General features: G+C 37.9%; 1 protein-coding gene across 5 annotated transcripts in view; it reads left to right on the top strand.

Moving 5' to 3' along the window:
• Nucleotides 1-19,316, top strand: part of SMIM14 (small integral membrane protein 14) — an 82,437-nt gene that overhangs the window by 17,110 nt on the left and 46,011 nt on the right. For 4 of the 5 annotated variants that reach the window (XM_049631989.1, XM_049631984.1, XM_049631987.1 and 1 more), the window contains exon 2: nt 17,656-17,760. In XM_049631989.1, the coding sequence (XP_049487946.1) occupies nt 17,686-17,760 (75 nt within the window). In that variant the 5' untranslated portion in view covers nt 17,656-17,685. Of the gene's footprint in view, nt 1-721; nt 978-17,655; nt 17,761-19,316 lie in introns of those variants that run through there. The other variant, XM_049631988.1, reaches the window with a different exon arrangement.

The raw sequence follows: 19,316 nt of genomic DNA, 5'->3' as shown, positions 1-19,316 counted from the left end.
TATAGGGAGGGTGATCCCAAAAAGTTTCTGGAGAGCAATGGATAATTGTGGAATTAATAGTATATTACCCAATATTACTAATTTAAGATAAGTAAAATGTCAGTAATCTATTTCTTTTTATCATTTGTAAGGACTTACCTAGGATCACCTGGAAGTAGTATTAGTCTGCTTTGTCTTCTCTGATCCGTGATAAGTTTTGTGTTCTTTCTTTGTTTTTGATGTCCTTGACAGTTTTGAAGGAGTATTGATTAGGTGTTTGTAGAATTTCTCGGTTTGGGTTTGATGATTTTTTCTCATGATTAGACTTAGTGTTTGGGGGGAAGAATACCACAGACATGAACTGCCCTTCTCATCACATATTAATAAAGAGTACATAATATCAGCATGATTTATCACTCATGATATATACCTTGATCTTTTGGTTAAGGTAGTATTTGCTAGGTTTCTCCACTATAAAGTCACCTTTGCTTTCTATATTCTACTCTTTATAAGTAAGTCACTAAGTCAAGTCCACACTCAAGGTCAGAGGAGAGTTAAGCTTTACCTCTTCGAGGGGTTAAATCTACTTACAGTATTTGGAATTCTGTACGGAAGATTTATTCCTTTCCATCGTTCTGCTTTCCCCGCTCTGTTGGAGTATTTAAAAATAAATCACAGATAAAACACACGTCAGTGACAAGAACATTTTTAGAGTTTTTTTTTTTCTTTCTTTTTTTTTTTTTTTTTTTTTTTTTAGTGACTCTACCCCCAACATGGGGCCTGAATTCACGGCCCCAAGATCAAGAAGCATGCTCTATGGACTGAGCCAGCCAGGTACCCCTGCAGTTTTGATACATATTGCCAAATTACTTTTCCAAAGTGTTGTAGCTATTAGCTGTAGGACTTAGCAGTGTATGAGTAAACTTTCATTGTTCTTTGTGTTTTGTTTTCAGGTAAAAGTTCACATTGATTTGCAGGTATTTGATGACATAGTTAAGGTGAGGGTTTTTTTTTTTTAATTTTTTTTTTTTTAACGTTTATTTATTTTTGAGACAGAGCATGAACGGGGGAGGGTCAGAGAGAGGGAGACACAGAATCTGAAACAGGCTCCAGGCTCTGAGCTGTCAGCACAGAGCCCGACGCAGGGCTCGAACTCATGGACCGCGAGATCATGACCTGAGCCGAAGTCAGCCGCTTAACAGCCACCCAGGCGCCCCGAGGTTTTTTTTTTTTAAGTAAACTACCTCCCAATTTGGGGTTCAAATTCAAGATCAAGAGTCCCAGGCTCTACCACCGAGCCAGCCAGGTGCCCCAGGGTGACTTTTTTTTTTATGTTTGTTAATTAACTATGACTCTTATGGGAATTATCTTTTCCCTTTGGCTTTACCTATTTCAAAAATTTTTTAGAGCCTCTCTTGGCTATTTTAACTCTTTGTCTTTTAGAGATGTAAGAGATTTATTTACCATTTTGCTTACTAGCTGTTAATATTTATATATTTATATTTATGTTTATTTTTGAGAGAGAGAGAGAGAGAGAGACAGAGTGCGAGCAGAGGAGGGGCAGAGAGGGAGACAGAATCTGAAGCAGGCTTCGGGCTCTGAGCTGTGAGCTCAGAGCCCTATGTGGGGCTCAAACTCATGAGCCATGAGATCATGACCTGAGCTGAAGTCAGACACTTAATCCACTGAGCCACCCAGCTGCCCCTAGCCCTTAATTTTAATTATCTTCAGGGTTTTGTCTTTTATTCAGTTTTCATGACCATATCCTCTTTCTTAGTCTTGTTGTATTTAAAAATTTTTTTCCTTGTTTCTCTTACACTTTACCTATTGGTAGGAAATTTGCTATCCATTGGTTAAGAAGTAAACAATTTAAGGCCATTTATAAAGTTCATGTAATGGTAATTCCATTCCAAATTAATGTGAGAACTATTATAGGTTAATCTAGGATATGATTGGATTATATCCTTTAAAAATTCATGAGTGAATCTTCCAAGCATTTTGTGTTAAAAGTACTTTTAAAATATTTACTATTTTGCAATGTGTTATAAAAATTGCTAACCCATTTGAAAGCGACTTTTATCACCTTGAAACCTATGTTAACATTTTGCTACATTTGGGAATTTTTGTTACTCCCAGGTATTTGTAAAATACTCTCTCTTAAAATAATTTAGAATATAATAGTGTCTTAAAAGGATCTCACCAAACCAAATATTTTCTTCTGTAAGAGGAACCACGTACAGAAAATGAAAACTCACATATGCATACTAACATAGAAATGCTTTCTTCCCTAAATCTTTAATGGCTTGGAAGACAATTTTTTTTTCACGTGAATCCTTGACCTCTATGGCAACAAAAAATAGCTCCAAAATAAAAGAAAATTTAAGTAATTTAAATAAAATTATCAATTAAATTTGACTCCCCAGAGGTGAAATAAGGTAAATTAAACCCACCCAGGATGAGCTGGAGTGTTTAAGGTTCTAATAGCAGATTATAAACCGGTTAACAGCACTGGAAAATTCCCTCAGCATATAGAAACAGGATGACTCAACTGACATATTGCAGCTGAACTCTACTGGGAAAGGTTTGTTATTTGCAGTGGAAGGAGGAAATGACCCGGATCAGAGCATTTGCCCTCCCAACATTCAGAGTGTATTATTTCACTTCTTTTCTATGGTAGGAGTTGTTTAAGAGAGGATAGTTTGAGAGCTTTAGATGTGTGCATTTGTTTTGCCCTTTGAAGGCCTAAAAAGCAACCTTTAGGGGCTCCTGGTGACTCAGTCGGTTAGGCATCTGACTCTTGATTACAGCTCAGGTTATGAACTCACGGTTTGTAGTATTAAGCCTCGTGTGGGCCCTGCACTGACATTGCAGAGCCTGCTTGGGATTCTCTCTCCCTATCTCTCTGCTCCTCCCCTACTTGCTCTCTGTCTCACTCTCAAAATAAATAAAAATAAACTTTAAAAAAGTTGCTCTATAGTGGGCAAGACAGAACTGAGTTACTGAATCAGAATCTTGGTATGTTAGAATTTATTTCAGGGTGTTTTACAAATACCTAGAATTTATGTCAAGGTACAGAAAGGTATTTTACAAATACCTAAGGGTATTAAAACAATTCTTTTGATGTCCTTGTTTCAGAGTTGTTCACCTCCTCAATATATATCCTAATGTGAGAACAGTGCTAAAGAATACCAAAATCATGAGCTTGACTCTTACAAACAACCAGCTTTATTGCAATTGGTCATAAAATGTCAAAGTCGTGAAAATATGAACAATACACTGAAAAAAATCAAAATAATCCAGGGGAGGAGGGGAGGAATTACACATGGGCATAGATAAAATAGATGAAATGAAACAGGCCATTGGTTGATAACTACTGAAGTTGGGTGACAGCTTCTGGAGAGTTCCTACACAATTCTACTTTTTCATATTTTGAAATTTTTAATAATTTATACATTAGAATCTTCCTTTTACAGTTAATACTTGCGATAGCAATCTGACTGTGGGCATAAATTAACCGACAGTTTATAGGTTGCTTTTTTTTTTTTTTTTTAATGTATGTTTATTTTGAGAGCCGCTTAACCGACTGGGCCACGCAGGTGCCTCTGATAGAGCGACTTCTTAATGTCTCTGGACACATGAGATTTATTTTATTACTATTATATTTTAATGTTTATTTTTCTGAGAGAGAGAGAGAGAAAGAGAGTGTGAGTGGAGGAGGGGCAGAGAGAGAGGGAGACACAGAACCTGAAGCCGGCTCCAGGCTCCGAGCTGTTAGCACAGAGCCTAATGCAGGGCTTAAACCCACGGACCTGAGTTGAGGTCAGATGCTTGACTGACTGAGCCACCCAGGGTCCCTGGACACACGAGATTTAAATGTGAGGTAGGATTGGTTAAGTTTTTTTGCTCTAGTGCTTAGCTGCTTGTGTGCACTGATGCTTGTTCTGAGGTCCTAGCCAAAAGAGAACTGTTTCCATTCTGTTTTCAAAAAACAAATAATTTTAAGTGGAAACTACTAACTGAAAACTGAATAGTACTTAAAACAGCTCAAGTTTATGTGAGGAAAGTTCCACAGAAGCATAGCGCTGTTGAAGAATGTCCTGTTTATAAGTGCGTTTTCTCATTTTACTGGAACTAGTTAATACTGACATATACTTTAAAATTCTAGGTGATTTACATGCTCCTGGCATATAGATACAGAGAAAAGAAACTTCAGAAATTCAACAAATATTTATTAATGGCTGTGGCTTAAGCAGCAAAGGAGTTGTTTGGAGACAGAGTGATGACTAAAATAGGTTCCTGCCCTCAAGAAGCTGTGGACTTTTTGCAGGTGGAGGTGATGGTGATATTGGTGGAATCTAATTTTGCCAATCAAATGAATTAAAAGGAGACTTGAAACTAGCTGTGTTTTACAATTTTTATGGATGATGATAGGTACAGGTCTCCCTTTATAAAAGACAATTTGTTAGCATTTTGGTGTTCAGAGGCTGCAGAACTCGGTAGGTATTAGGCATTTTAGTATTTGAATTTCATATTTAAAAACTTATAGTATCTTTTAATTTCAAATGGCATTTTATTGGCCTGGGGAGGCACAGATAGGAAGGAAGGACCAGTATTATAAGTGGACCAGTATTTGCTTATGTCTACACCAGTACAGTCTGAGCTCTTTTATCCCTATACAATTTGCAAAGAGGTGAGAAACAGGCTTTCAAGGGTGAATTTTATCTGTAAGGGTAGGATATATTTACTTTCAGGTTTTCTGTGTTAGATATGTATAGTCCGTTCTCTGACATGAAGGCTAATCTTTTTTTTTTTTAATATTTTTTAATGTTTATTTATTTTTGAGAGACAGTATGAGTAGGGGAGGGGCAGAGAGAGAGAGGGAGACACAGAATCCAAAGCAGGCTCCAGGTTCTGAGCTGTCAGCCCAGAGCCCAACTCGGGGCTTGAATCCACGAACCGTGAGATCATGACCTGAGCCAAAGTTGGCCACTTAACCAGCTGAGCCACCCAGGTGCCCCCTTTTTTTTAAAGTTGGGGTCAGACAAACCTGTGAGGTAGTCAGAGTTTGTATTTGGTATTTCCTACCTTCTGGAGAGTTAGGCTCTCCAGCTTAGGTGGTTGGCAACTCTTCTTCCCCTTCCAACCCTCAACTCCTGCTTAGCCCAGGCAAACAGATCTAAGAAGATACTAGATGGGAAGTACGTTTGCCCTGACTGTTGTGCAACTTGATTTCACCTCAGTCTATCTTGGATATTTCCCCAAATCATTACAAAGAAATCCGCCTCATTCTTTTCAACAGCTGTGTAGGGTTTTTTGTACTCATACTATCATTTATTTAATCAGAACCACAGGGATAAAGGATATACACTTTGCTTTATCATTTTTTGCTCTTATAAACAATGAACATCCTTATACAACAACATTGTGTGTTTATTTGGATATGGATATCCAAGTTAACTAGATAAATTAATTTTTACCAATCTTCTGATAGATGAAAGTGATACTTTGATTTGCACCTCTTTTGTTTTTTGTTCATTGCCTCTGTATTTTCCTGTGAATGTGACCTTTGCTCATTTTTTTGTTAGGTTGCCATTTCTGCATTGACTTTTCAGAGTTTCCTGTAAATTAAGGAAATTAACCTAATATGTGTTGCAAGTGTTTCTCCAAGTTCTTTGTCTTTTTATTTTACAGTATATTTTTGGTTGATAGAAATTTTTGTAATTTTTGGCTGTCACAAAAGTATTATTCCTTTATAGTTTCTCGGATTTATGTTCTGCATATATCCCACTTGTCTTCTTGTAGTTAAAAATTTGTGACTTTTAAAAGTTAAACTTTTTCTGTATTTTTAAAGTCTTAATATATGGGTACACATTCATTGTAAGAAATGTTTAAAAATTGACAAAATGAAAGTCTGTCCTTAAAATTACATTCTTTTCCCTACAGCTAATCACTTTTTCAGTTGGATGTATATTTTTCCACTCTTTTATGTATGCATCATACTAAAATTTAAAAAAAAGTTATCTTAGCACTTATTAATAGTTGATTGTTGAAAGTGGTACCTTTATAAATTCCCCCTCAAAAATCATGTGTCAGTTTGTGGGCATTCTTTTTTTTTTTTTTAATGTTTGTTTATTTTTGAGAGAGAGTGTGCACGTGCGTGCAAGCAGGAGAGGGGCAAAGAGAGAGGGAGACAGAATTCGAAGCAAGCTCTAGGCTCTGAGCCGGCAGCACAGAGCCTGATGCAGGGCTTGAACCCAAGAACCGTGAGATCATGACCTGAGCCGAAGTTGGATGCTTAACCAACTGAGCCACCCAGGTGCCCCAATGTGGGCATTCTATTCTAATCCATTGCTCTAGTTGATTGTTTCTATGTGTGGCCTTATTTTAAAAAGTCAAATCACTAACGCGTCTAGAATTTGTTTTAGTGTAAGGAATGAGGGTAGGGAGCCAGCTGTGCCTTACATCACTTACGGAATAATTTGTCTTCCCTCCAGTAACTTAATATGCTGTCATCAAACCTAGATAATTCTAGAAAGGACACCATTATCTCTGACCTATTCAAAGAGCATTTTGACTAGGCTTCCTATATTGATTAGCTTCCCTCCTGTTTTCCGTAATGCAGCTGAGATGATCTTTTCGAAACATACCAGCATAAAACCTTTTATGGGCTTCACATTGCTATTTGGATGAAGACTTAATCTTGACCATGGCCTAAAGCACTGTGTGTGGCCCATCTCTTGACCTCTCTGGTCTCATTTCAGGCTACTCTTGCTCTCTGGATGCCAGCACATTGTGGCTTTCTTTGAGTTCTTCCACTATGTCATACTCTTACTCCAGGGTCTTTACCCAGCTTTTCCCTTTGTGTCTGGACCTCTGTCCTCACACCTTCTTTCTTGCCCTATTGTATTCCAGTGCATCCTTCCGTTTTAAACTCAAAGTTAACTTTTTTTTAAAATTTATTTTGAGAGAGAGAGCGTGCACAGGAGGGGCAGAGAGAGGAGCGAGGGAGGGAGAATCCCAAACAGGCTCTGTATGTGGGGCTTGAACTCATAAACCCTGAGATCATGATCTGAGCCTAAACCAGGGGTCGGACGCTTAACCAACTGAGCCACCCAAGCGCCCCCTAAAGTTAACTTCTTGATAAATTCTTCCCTGATTAGATAAGTTTAGAACCTGTATGTGCTGTCTAGGCACCATTTAGGTGCCTTTTTTTTTTTTTTTTTTTGAATAACAACTTTATTGAGACGTAATTCACACACCATACAATGCAACAGTTAAAGTGTAAGTAAAATGCAGTGGCTTTTAGTATATTCATGAAGTTGTGTGACCATCACCATAATCAATTTTAGAACATTATCTTTACCCCAGAAGAAGGCCAGTACCATTTAGCAGTCAGTCCTCATTTCTCCTCAAGCCCTCACTCTAGTCCTGGACAACTAGAATGTTTTTTTCTTTTTTAAATTTTAGTAAAACAAATATAACAACTTTTGCCATTTTAACCATTCTTTCAAGTTTATAGTTCAGTTGCATTAATTACCCTCACAGTGTTGTACAGTTATCACCACTATGTATTTCCAAAACTTTTCTATCATCCCAAACAGAAACTCTGTACTTGTTAAGCAATGACTCTCCAATCCCTTCTTCCCCAGCCCCTTGAAATTACCATTTTACTTTCTGTATGAATTTTCTTATTCTAGATATTTCATGTAAGTAGAATCCTACAATATTTGTCCTTTTGTGTCTGACTTATTTCACTTAGCATAATGTTTCATGGTATATCAGAACTCCATTCTTTTTTATGGCTGAATATTATTTCATTGTGTGCATATACCACATTTTGTCCATTTATCAGTTGATGGACTTGTGGGTTGTTTCCACTTTTTGGCTATCATGAATAATGCTGTGATGCATACTTAGCATACAACTATCTGTTTGAGTCCATTTTCAAATCTTTAGGGTATATACCTAGAAGTGGAATTGGTGGGCCATTGATAATTCTATGTTTAACTTTTTGAGGAACCACCAAACTGTTTTCTAGAGAGGCTATACCATTTTATGTTCCCATGGGCAATACAAAAGGGTTCTTTCTAATTTCTTCACATGACTTTTTTTTTTTGTTTATTATTTTTTGAGAAAGAGCACGTGGGCATTAGTAGGGGAGGGGCAGAGATAGAGGGAAAGAGAGGATTTCAAGCAGGCTCCGTGTTGTGAGCCCGGGGCCCCACGTGGGGCTCAAACTCAGGAACTGTGAGCCAAAATCAAGAGTCTGACACAACTGACTGAGCCACTGAGGCGCCCCTTATCTTTTTTTTTTTTTTATGATAGTCATCCTAATAGGTGTAAAGCGGTATCTCATGATTTTGATTTATATTTCCCTAATGATTAATGGCATTGGACATTTTTTCATATGCTTATGGGTCATTTATATATCTTTAGAGAAATGTCTATTCAAGTCTTTTGCCCATGTAAAAATTGTGGGTTTTTTTCTTGTGTTAGAGGGATTCTTTGTATATTCTGGATATTAAACTCTTATCAGATATGTGATAGGCAAATAGTTTCTCTCATTTTGTGGTTTGTGTTTTCAGTCTTTTGGTCCATTTATCTTTTTTTTTTTAAAGTTTATTTATTTTGAGAGAGACAGAGCATGAGTGCGAGTGGGAGAGGGGCAGAGAGAGAGGGAAGATCCCAAGCAGGCTCTGCACCATCAGTACAGAGTCCAACGTGGGGCTTGAACTCATGAAACCATGAGATCATGACCTGAGCTGAAATCAAGAGTTAGACACTTAACCAACTGAGCCATCTCAGTACCCCTTGGTCCATTTATCTTTTATAGCATTTACAAGTTTGTATTTATAATTTTAAAAATATTTAGGTAATTATCTGTCTTGATATTAGAATGTGAACACTGTTAGGGAAGAACTGTATCAGATTTTGCTCATTTTTATATTTCTTTTTTTTTTTTTTAAGTTTATTTATTTTGAGAGAGAGGGGGAGTGGCAGAGTGAGAATCCCAAGCAGGCTCCACACTGTCAACGCACAGAGCTTGACACGGGGCTTGAACTCATGAACCATGAAATTATGACCTGAGCCAAAATCAAGAGTCTGATGCTCAACCAACTGAACCACCCAGCCACCCCCCTCATTTTTATATTTCTAATGCCTAATACAGGTACTAAATGTTTTTTGATTGAATGAAGTTCCCTTTAGTTAATTTATGAATTGTTCCATTGATCTTAAATCTTAAATATTAGTTGGCCATGGAGCACCTGGGTGGCTCATTCAGTTAAGTGTCTTGACTTCGGCTCAGGTCATGATCTCATGGTTCGTGAGTTTGAGCCCCGTGTCAGGCTCTATGTTGACAGCTCAGAGCCTGGAGCCTGCTTCAGATCCTCTGTCTCCCTCTCTCTCTCTCCCTCCCTCTCTCTCTCTCAAAAATATACATTAAAAAAATTCTTTTAAATATTAGTTAGCCATCTTGGCCTCTCACTTGTTATTGTTATTTTTCAAATCTTCCTAGTTATTTCCTTGCTTTTGTCCAGTTACTTCATGCACCCTTCTCCCCCCCCCCCCCCGCCTGCCACATTGGTATCATTTTAGATAACATTTTTTTTTCCTTCAGAAAGCTTTCTTGGTAGGATAGAGGCTGCAAAATTCTCTTTGTTAGTTTGGGCTGTTACAGCAAAATACCAGAGAATGAGTGGCTTAGACAACAAACATTTATTTGTCATAGTTCTGGAGTCTGGTAGGTGCATGATTAAGGTGCAGGCAGATTTAGAGTTTGGTGAGGGCCCTCTTCCTTTTTTTTTTTTTGGACTCATCTTAAAAAATTTATTTTTATTTTATTTTTTTACTTTATTTTTTTTTTATTTGTGAGAGAGAGAGAGAGCTAGAGAGTGAGCAGGGGGAGATGGGTAGAGGGGGGGAGAGAGAGAGAGTCCCAAGCAGGCTCCATACTCAGCGAGGAGCCTGATGTGGGGCTTGATTCCATGACCCTGGGATCATGACCTGAGCCAAAATCAAGAGTCTGATGCTCAACCTGCGTAACCACCCAGGCACCCCCTCTTCCTGGTTTATGTGTTCTTCACATGATATACGGAGAGAGATCATTCTCACGTCTCTTCTTTAGAGACACCAAATCCATTGATAAAGATCCACTCTCATGACCTAATTACTCCCAAAGGTCCTGTCTCCAAATACCATCAAATTGGCTATTAAGGCCTCAACATATTGTTAAATAACAAAAAACTCAATTGAGTAAATTTAAGGATAAAATTAGCTTTATCCAACAATTCATGAATTGGGCAGCATCCTGTTTAGCAAATAGAAAGGAGCTCTGCTGAGCTTTAGAAAAAGAAAGGTTCTTAAAGATAGAAAGGGGGTAGAAAAGGAAATTATTAGCAAAGAATGCATTGTTTTAGGCAAGGTCAACCTCCTAAGGGGAATGGAAGGGTCTATCAGGAAGATTATCTTACTAGTGCTGACTAGGAAATTCCTTGTTGACTGGTTAAAAGTTGCATTCCTGGGGGGGTCAAAACTTCAGTCAGGTTGTATATTAAGTCTTGGTTTCCTGATACGGAATTTAGCACAAGGGACTCCATTTTGACTTGCTGTCTCCTTTTTAACAATTCACCCCTTTTGATGAGACTCTCAGCTTAACTGAGAGATGTGATCACAATTTAAGACATTAGTTCCACTCTCAGCTCTGAAGTTCTCACCGATTTTGTACGTTTTTTATTTGGGGTATTCATAGGTTGTTACCTTTTTTCTTTTCTGCTTAGTCTCCGTAATAGGCCGCAACTTTGGGTTCACAGTTATTTTTAATCTCTACACCCAATGTGACACTTGAACTCATAATCTCGAGAGCAAGAGTCATCCTATCAACTGAGCCAGATAGGCACCCCCCAGGTTAACAGTTTTTAAGTCAGTCATTCTCTTTGTTCCTTTTCTGATATTCTCATCTTAGTGAGATTATTTGCATGGTAGCTAGTAGCTAGGAACATGCATGTATTTTGAGAGAATACAATGTGGCAGGAGATTATTATGATTATTAGAAGATAATTTCCCAAAGTTTGGAGTGCACTTCAGAGCTATGATCCCCAAGACCAAAACCAATGAAAATCAAGTAAGTCAAGTCAAAGAAAGACCCTGGTTACCTTTTTAAAATTTTTTTAAAATAATTTTTTAAATGTTTTATTTATTTTTGAGAGAGAGAGAGAGAGAGAGAGAGAACAAGCAGGGGAGGGGCAGAGAGCGGGGGACAGAGGATCTGAAGCAGGCTCTGCACTGACAGCAGAGAGCCAATGTGGGGCTCGAACTCACTATGACCTGAGCTGAAATCAAGAGTTGGACACTCAACCAATTGAGCTACCCAGGCACTCCAAGGAGCTCATCTTTTTAAGCCAAGTGGTTTGCTCAGTGATCTTATGTAACTGAGTTTCCACTTTCTCAGAAATGTTAATCCAGGTATAGCAGGTAGTAGTGGCCATAGCACGGATACCTCCTTGCTCAGCTAAAAGATGAACAAGGGCTATTCTGTTATCAAAAACAACTGTGGCCAGGCAGTCTAAGGGTTTTTGTTGGATAGCTATTGTAGATTTTACAATACTTTCAAGAGTTAAGGAAAAGTTTCTAATCATAGCCTCATTTACATTTACTCCTAACCATGGAAGTAGGGCCCTGCCAAAGATAGTGAATCTTGAATCCTGAAAGCCTCCTGGTAGGTCTTTTCTAACTTGACAATGTAAGCTCAGAAGAGTTGACCGAAAGGAGCACACTTTGGTAACCAAAGAAGCCTTGCCTGAATCTGCACCAACTGTCTAAGCATTTATAGGCCCAAGGAGAATGATAACCACTGCAGACAAAGACAAACCCTGTGAGGGCACAAACCATTCCTGTTCAGGCAGTATTGTTAATAGATTCATTCACAAGAATTGTGTTTGCTCGTCATAGTCAGGGGTCAGTTAGGTTTTCTCCTAGCCTGAAATAAAAAGTTCTAAATTCCACTGGCCTTAGCAGTGGCCTGGGAGGTGGTAGTATTATCTTTCCAGGCCAGTGCCAGAGTAAAGAAAAGAAAGTGAAGAAGAAAGGGTTTCATGTTTAAAGTATTTAGTATTCATGTTTAGTTAAAGTCTTGATCCAGTGTCTTGGGAGGAAGCATCTTGCTGTTAGCTAATCTTCCTAGTCAATTTGATGTAGAGGTCCCCAGTGTTTGTGCAGGACCAGATGTCAGGTGCAGTTTGTCAGCTTTGAAATGTGTATCTAAGGTTCAAGCCCCTATCATCTGTGTAGTGAGGAGGACCTTTCAAGGAGATTTAAGGACAGTCTTTATTCTTTAATGATTCCAAATCAGAAGAGTGGGAGAAAACTGGGAACATTAGCTTGATGTGTCATAGCCAAATATTTGAGGGAACCTGGAATTCAGGATCCAGTCCACTTTTAACCGAAAACACACATCCGACTTTCCTTGAATATGGAGAGGTTTCCCTTATTATTTCTTACAGCTTAATTACACATATTAAAGTTTTTAACCTTTAGAAATCTTAGTTTCTAGTGAAAATAAAAAAGTAAACAGTTGTGAACTGTCATTTGCATCAACATCCTGTGGCTTGGCAGAGTTTAAATACTTTTTAGGGGTGTCTGAGTGGCTTAGTCGGTTAAGTGTCTGACTGTTCATTTTGGCTCAGGTGATGATCTCATGGTTGTGAGATCAAACCCAGCACTGGGCTCTGCACTGGGTGCAGAGCCTGCTTGAAATTCTGTTGCTCCTTCGCCCCTTGCCCTTCCCTCACTTGGGCACACACACATGTGTGTGTGTGCACGTTCCCTCTCTATAAAAAAATTTTTTTTAAATAAGTACTTTTATAATTTCTAGAAACATGCTTTCCCCAAATATCTTTAGTTCCTCTGTAAAATGAAACCAAAAAATCAATAAACCTATGTTCAGTAATTAGTGTTTCAGTATTTTATCTTATTTGGAAATGATCTGGATATTTAATGAATTTAACTTAAATTATCATCTAACTTAATAAAACTTTAAGGTTTCAGGTTACCAAAAGATTTGGGAGAAACTAAAATTTACCTAAAACTTTTTATTCTATTTAACATCTATTTGATTGTTTTTAACAATTATGTTTAGATTACCCACAAAAGCCATTAGACCTTAGACAAGACCAGCCATTTCCCCAAGATGTTTTTTTAGCTGACAAATTTTGTGAGAGATAAAATGAACTTATTTGACTAGTAAACTCAGGCAGAGTAAAAGTTTGTATTTAGTCTGATAACTCTAAGGACATGCCTGCTTTAAATTAAACCAACACACTTTAACTGGCTTTTATACTGAAAATTGAACTAGATCATGTGAACTTGAAAAACACTTGGGTTCACTTCTATTATATTTCTGAGATTTACAAGTACTTCATAAGCACTTTTTAAAATTTTTTTTGTTTATTTTATTTATTTATTTTGAGAGAGACAGAGACAGCACGAGTGGGGGAAGGGCAGCTAGAGAGGGAGAGAGAGAATCCCAAGCAGGCTCTGTACTGCCAGCACTGAGCCCAATGTGGGGCTTGAACCCACAAAGCTGTGAGATCGTGACCTGAGCTGAAACCGAGTCAGACACTTAACTGACTGAGCCACCCAGGCGCCCCCATAAGCACTTATTTTTAAGCCAGTTAAACAAAGCTGTTTTTTGTTTTTGTTTTTTTAAATTTTTTAATGTTTTTATTTATTTTTGAGAGAGAGAGCGCTAACAGGCGAGGGGCAGAGAGGGAGAGAATCCCAAGCATGTTCTGCATTGCCAGCACAGAGCCTGATGCTGGGCTCAAACCCACCAACCATGGGATCATGCCCTGAGCTGAAATTGAGTCCAACGCTTAACCAACTGAGTCACCCAGGCACCCCTGTGTTTTGTTTTTGTTTTTGTTTTTGTTTTTTAAAGTAAGCTCTACATTGGGGGCTTTGTGCTAACAGTGCAGAACCTGCTTGGGAGTCTCTCTTTCCCTCTCCCTCTCCCCCTTCCCTACTTGCCCACATGGTCTCTCTCTCAAAGTAAAATAAAAATAAAAACTGTCTTTAAACAGACAGTTCTTATTTAAAAATGTATGTACATTTACATCTTTGAAAAAGAATTTTTAATGTTTGTTTTTGAGAGAGAGCATGAGTGGGGGAAGGGCAGAGAGAGAGGGAGACATAAAATCCAAGACAGGCTCCAGGTTCCAAGCTATCAGCACAGAGCCTGACGCGGGACTTGAACCCACAAACCTTGAGATTATGACCTGACCGGAAGTCGGATGCTTAACCTACTGAGCCACCCAGGCGCCCCTATATTTACACCTTAAAGGCATGGGGGAAGAATTCAGGTTCCCCTGAGGACTTTGGTAAATAAGAGATAAATAAATATATAGGAGCTAAACAAGGAGGTTTTAGAATTAGTAAAAGGAATAGGTGAACATTGAATTGCCTCTAGAGCTGCATTTCTAATTTTGCTAAGATTTGTAAGATGTAGACAATTGCTTTCGATTCCTCAAAGAATGAGGTTGCAATTCGAGTGACATCATAGGTTGATCCACCCATCTAATTACACTTTTTTTTTTTTTTTTTTTTTTTAGTAAAGACTTTTACAAAGACTTTAAAAGATTTTTCCTTTCCTTCTGGGTACCTAATTTCATTTTAGCTTGGGGGAGGAGGCCTAAAAAAACATTCTTAACAGGCTCTGTATGTCAGCTTTCAATCTAGCCTATTTCCAGTCACAGAGCTACTTAAAAATTCTTTTAGGTGTCTTGTCAGTTTTCATCTGGGACAAACAGCAAACATTTCTTGCCATATTGAGTAACTCCCCCTTGGATATATGGGAGGGATTCCCAACGAAAGTGCAAAAGGTAACTTATTTTCCTTTTTTTACTGGGTACTACAGACAGATCTCAGAGTGCTAACTCTAATGAGAATGTTCATCCTTAGCCAGCTTCTTCCAGTTTTTCCAGGATCCCATCTGTAGCTCCGTTTTTTACCAGAATTTGGCAAGATTTTTTATTTTTAATGTTAGTTTTTCTTTGGCTATTTAAGAGAATAATGTAGCATTTTGCCAGAAAATCTCTTAGAGTCCCATTTGAGAGGAGCCCTCCTTTGAGGTCAGGTATGGGAATGACTGAAAGGTCATTAACTTGGCAGACTTTTGTTTATGGTCCATAAAGGCAACTCAGAGGAGTACTAGAATGAATATTCAAATAAAGGAGGATAGAGGAAAACAGTAAGAGTTATATCAGTTTTTTTGCTTTTAAGTACTTTTTACATCTTTAATTTTTCACTAGGCTTTTATAACAAATCTTTTAATGAAGCTATTTTGGAATTTTGAAGCCCTTTGGAGTCTCCTGCATACCAATTAAAGTAGTATCCCATTCTGTTTGATTTGGAAGCCCTTGCTTTTAAGGGCACTTGTTAAATGCTCTTATCTAATTGGAACATTTCTCATAATGGCCATTGTAATTCTAGGTTGTAATTCCTCTGACGACTGGTAGCAGTTTGGTAGGACCCTAGCCACAATTAGAATTTAACTCGCCTTTTCTGTGCAGCCATATCTAGTCACAAATGGGGTGTAACCCACATTTATGTCTGGCCATATTTTGGGGCTGCCAATCTGATGGTTACCAAGCCAAGTTCTCAGGACACAAAAAATCTTCGCAAAATTTTGCCACTTCTATTAATATTTGTGTCTTCTGGACCATAGTTCTTAGGCATAAAATAAGCACAGGTGCCGGAAGGAAATATGCTTGACTGTTTAGAGTTTAAGGATCCCATAAGCCAAGTTTAGGTTTCTCAGAGCTGAGCTAATACCTAAAAGGGATGTGCCTCTGGGTTGGTAATTGTACGGTATACATCGTTGCACAGAAGTTTTCTTGAGTTTGGCAGGTGACCTAGAGTCAGCCTAACCTGTTCTGTGACCAGCTTGATGTCAGAGTCTTTGAGTTAGGTAATGAATATACTAACAGCTCTGAAGTATTGTGCCAGTGCCCACCACCAATTTTTGTGGCTTTTTTTTTTTTTATGTGATTCCTGTTAGTTATAGCCCTTATCTATACAAAATAAGACAAACATGTGCACCCGAACATAGCAGCGGCAACCATAACATGTTACCATAGACTGGCCAAGAGAAGGCTTTACCTACCATCACTGATTCCTAGCATGGGTTAAACCAGCAGACTCCAGTAAAATGGGGACTGTGGATTGGAACTGGGGAAAAGACTAAACCACCAAATCGCAGTAAGTGGAGACTATAGACTAGAACTGGAAGGGTATTCCAAACATTGTGGACTGAGCCAAGAGGTAGGGACTCAGGTTTCAGATGGAACTGTGTGCCAGCTCAAGCTGACCCATTGAGCCCTGGACTGGAAAGCCAGTTAACTTAAGAGCTCAGCAAAGAGTACGGAGCTCAGAACTGACAAGAACTCCGTGATGGCCCTCAGAAATGGCTAGAAAGAAAGTAAACTTGAATATTTCATGGGGTACCACACCTATGTTTCTTGTTGTCCCCAAAGATGTCAGAAGTCTCCTTTAGTCCTGCTGCCTTCACCAAATTCTTTAAGTAACAAAAATTAAACTGAGTAAATGTAAAGATTTGGCTTTACTCAACAATTCATGAGTTGAGCAGTGTCCCATGTAACAAATAGCAAGGAGCTCCACCAAGCTGTATAAAAGGAAAGGTTTTTAAAGGCAGAAAGGGGGTGGAGAAGGGAAATTATTAGCAAAGAATGCATTGTTTTAGGCAAGGTCACCTTCCTACAGGGAATGGAAGGGGTTTGTGGATGGATTATCTCACTAGTGCTGACTAGTGAGATAATTCCATGTTGACTGGCTAAAGGTTACCATTCTTGACGGGGTAGGGGGAGGTTGAAACTGTGATTAGATAGGTTATTAGGACTTGGCTTGCTGACATGGAGTTTAGCACAAGTGACTCCATTTTGTTGCCTGGTATCTCCTTTTTATTTTTTTTAATTTTTATTTATTTTTATATAATTTATTGTCAGGTTAGCTAATATACAGTGTGCTCTTGGCTTCAGGAGTAGATTCCTATGATTCATCACTCACATACAACACCAAGTGCTCATCCCAGCAAGTGCCCTCAATGCCCATCGCTCATTTACCCCATCAACCCTCACTCAGTTTGTTCTCTGTATTTAAGAGTCTCTTGTGGTTTGCCTTCCTCTCTGTTTGTAACTTTTTTTTCCTTCCCTTCCCCGCCATGGTCTTCTGTTAAGTTTCTCAAATCCCAATTATGAGTGAAAACATATGATATCTTCTCTGACTGATTTATTTCACTTCTGCTGTCTCCTTTTTAACAATATGAATTTTAGCAGGGGCACAAACATTTATTCTATAGCAGTACTATAGCTAACAAAGAATTAAATTATTAAGCAGAGTAGGACTCTGGCATCATCTGTTTCACAGGAGGGCCCAGTATAGAACATCAGAAGACATTCACATTTGTAGGAAATTAGTCTGATGGCAGAACAGGTAGGCAACCATTTGTGTGGATTCATAAATTACATAGTTTATAATAAATATGAACTATCCTTAGTTTAAGAGAACTATTAGTTAAGAGACCTGTTATATTAAGAATTTTTCATAGCTTAAGGGAAAGAATAACTGAACAGTAGTCTTACAACATTTTTTCCTTCCTCCTAGATTTAAACAGTCAAGTTAAACTGGGAAATCATGGCAGAAGGTGGATTCGATCCCTGTGAATGTGTTTGCTCTCATGAACATGCGATGAGAAGGCTGATCAATCTGGTGAGATGAATGGGATGGTCCTATTCAGAATTGAACTATATCCCTTCTGTCCTGTTTTTTGGGGGGTGGAGGGTCGGGGGGGAATGTTGGTTATTGGAGAATTTTCATCTGATGGTCACTAAAATTATTTCATAATTGAAATTCCACAATGGTTTAAGTCATAGTGGTTAAAGTGCTTGCCAGCAATTCTTCTATTAGAGATCAAAACAAAACAAAACAAAAAAAACAAAAAACAGATTGCTACCTTTTATTTATGGTAGATTTCTTTTGGTGAAATCACCATCACGGGAAGGTGACACATTTGTGTGTAGCCTTTTCTGTTCTATATTAACAAATATATAGTCTTCAGCTATATGGAGCTTGTTTACCTGATAAACTGCTATGAAGTCATAGTTCCTATTGTGACATGGTTTAAATCCTACTCCAATAAATGGCATGAGAATAAAAATTTCTATGTAAAGCATTTCCAAGTCCAAATCAATTATTTGACAGAGGCGGGTTTCTGAACAACATGCTTTAGATAGTCTCATTGAATTGATTGTTGTGAGATTTGAATTTGTAAAGTTTTTAAGACTCTCCTAGTCTCTATAATCTTAAATACAGGAGTCTTTATGTATTAAATACAGGACTTTATACTTTTTTTATGTACGAAAGAAGAAATTTGACTATTAACAATAAAGTATATTGTATTATTATTATGTTAGACATAACATTTTGTTGTTCTAGAAAGCTCTTGTAAAGAGGTATATTATCATAGACCAGGTAATAAAGGCAGGAACAAACATTTGCTCAAATATTTGAGTTGTTGGTGGTTAATAAGCAGGTTTTCCGCGGACTCAGTGTCTGTATGTAGTGATCAGAAGTGTGTTTCTTGTGAATGATACTCCTTTTAGAGTCAACATATGCTAGGACTTATGATCCTAAAAAATTTCTTACAGGGAAATCAATAAAATAAGAACTTATAAAATTAATAAGACTTGTGGTTATAGAAATAAAATAAGAATGTTATATCTCTGACAACTTGATGTAAAAATAGATGAGTCTAAGGAGAGAATATTTAAAATATTTTCTCTGATTCATGATGTTAAATAGCTGATAGATTTTATGTCTAAATTTCAGGGTAAGGCAAAAATTTTTTTTTTGCTGTGCAGAAGCTTTTTATCTTCATAAGGTCCCAGTAATTCACTTTTGCTTTTAATTCCCTTGCCTTTGGGGATGTGCCGAGTAAGAGATTGCTACGGCTGAGGTCAGAGAGGTCTTTTCCTGCTTTCTCCTCTAAGGTTTTGATGGTTTCCTGTCTCACATTCAGGTCCTTTATCCATTTTGAGTTTATTTTTGTGAATGGTGTGAGAAAGTGGTCTAGTTTCAACCTTCTGCATGTTGCTGTCCAGTTCTCCCAGCACCATTTGTTAAAGAGACTGTCTTTTTTCCATTGGATGTTCAAAAATTTTTTTTTCAAATGTGATGCTAGGCCCAAAAAATAGACTTGTAATTTAACTGGTAAATTTTCCCAGGAGATCAGTTTTTCTTTTCTTTTTTTTTTTTTTTTTTTTTTT

This window comes from Panthera uncia, chromosome B1 (genome assembly GCF_023721935.1).
Source record: "Panthera uncia isolate 11264 chromosome B1, Puncia_PCG_1.0, whole genome shotgun sequence".
Taxonomy (NCBI): domain Eukaryota; kingdom Metazoa; phylum Chordata; class Mammalia; order Carnivora; family Felidae; genus Panthera; species Panthera uncia.
This window is presented reverse-complemented; position numbering and strand designations above follow the sequence as displayed.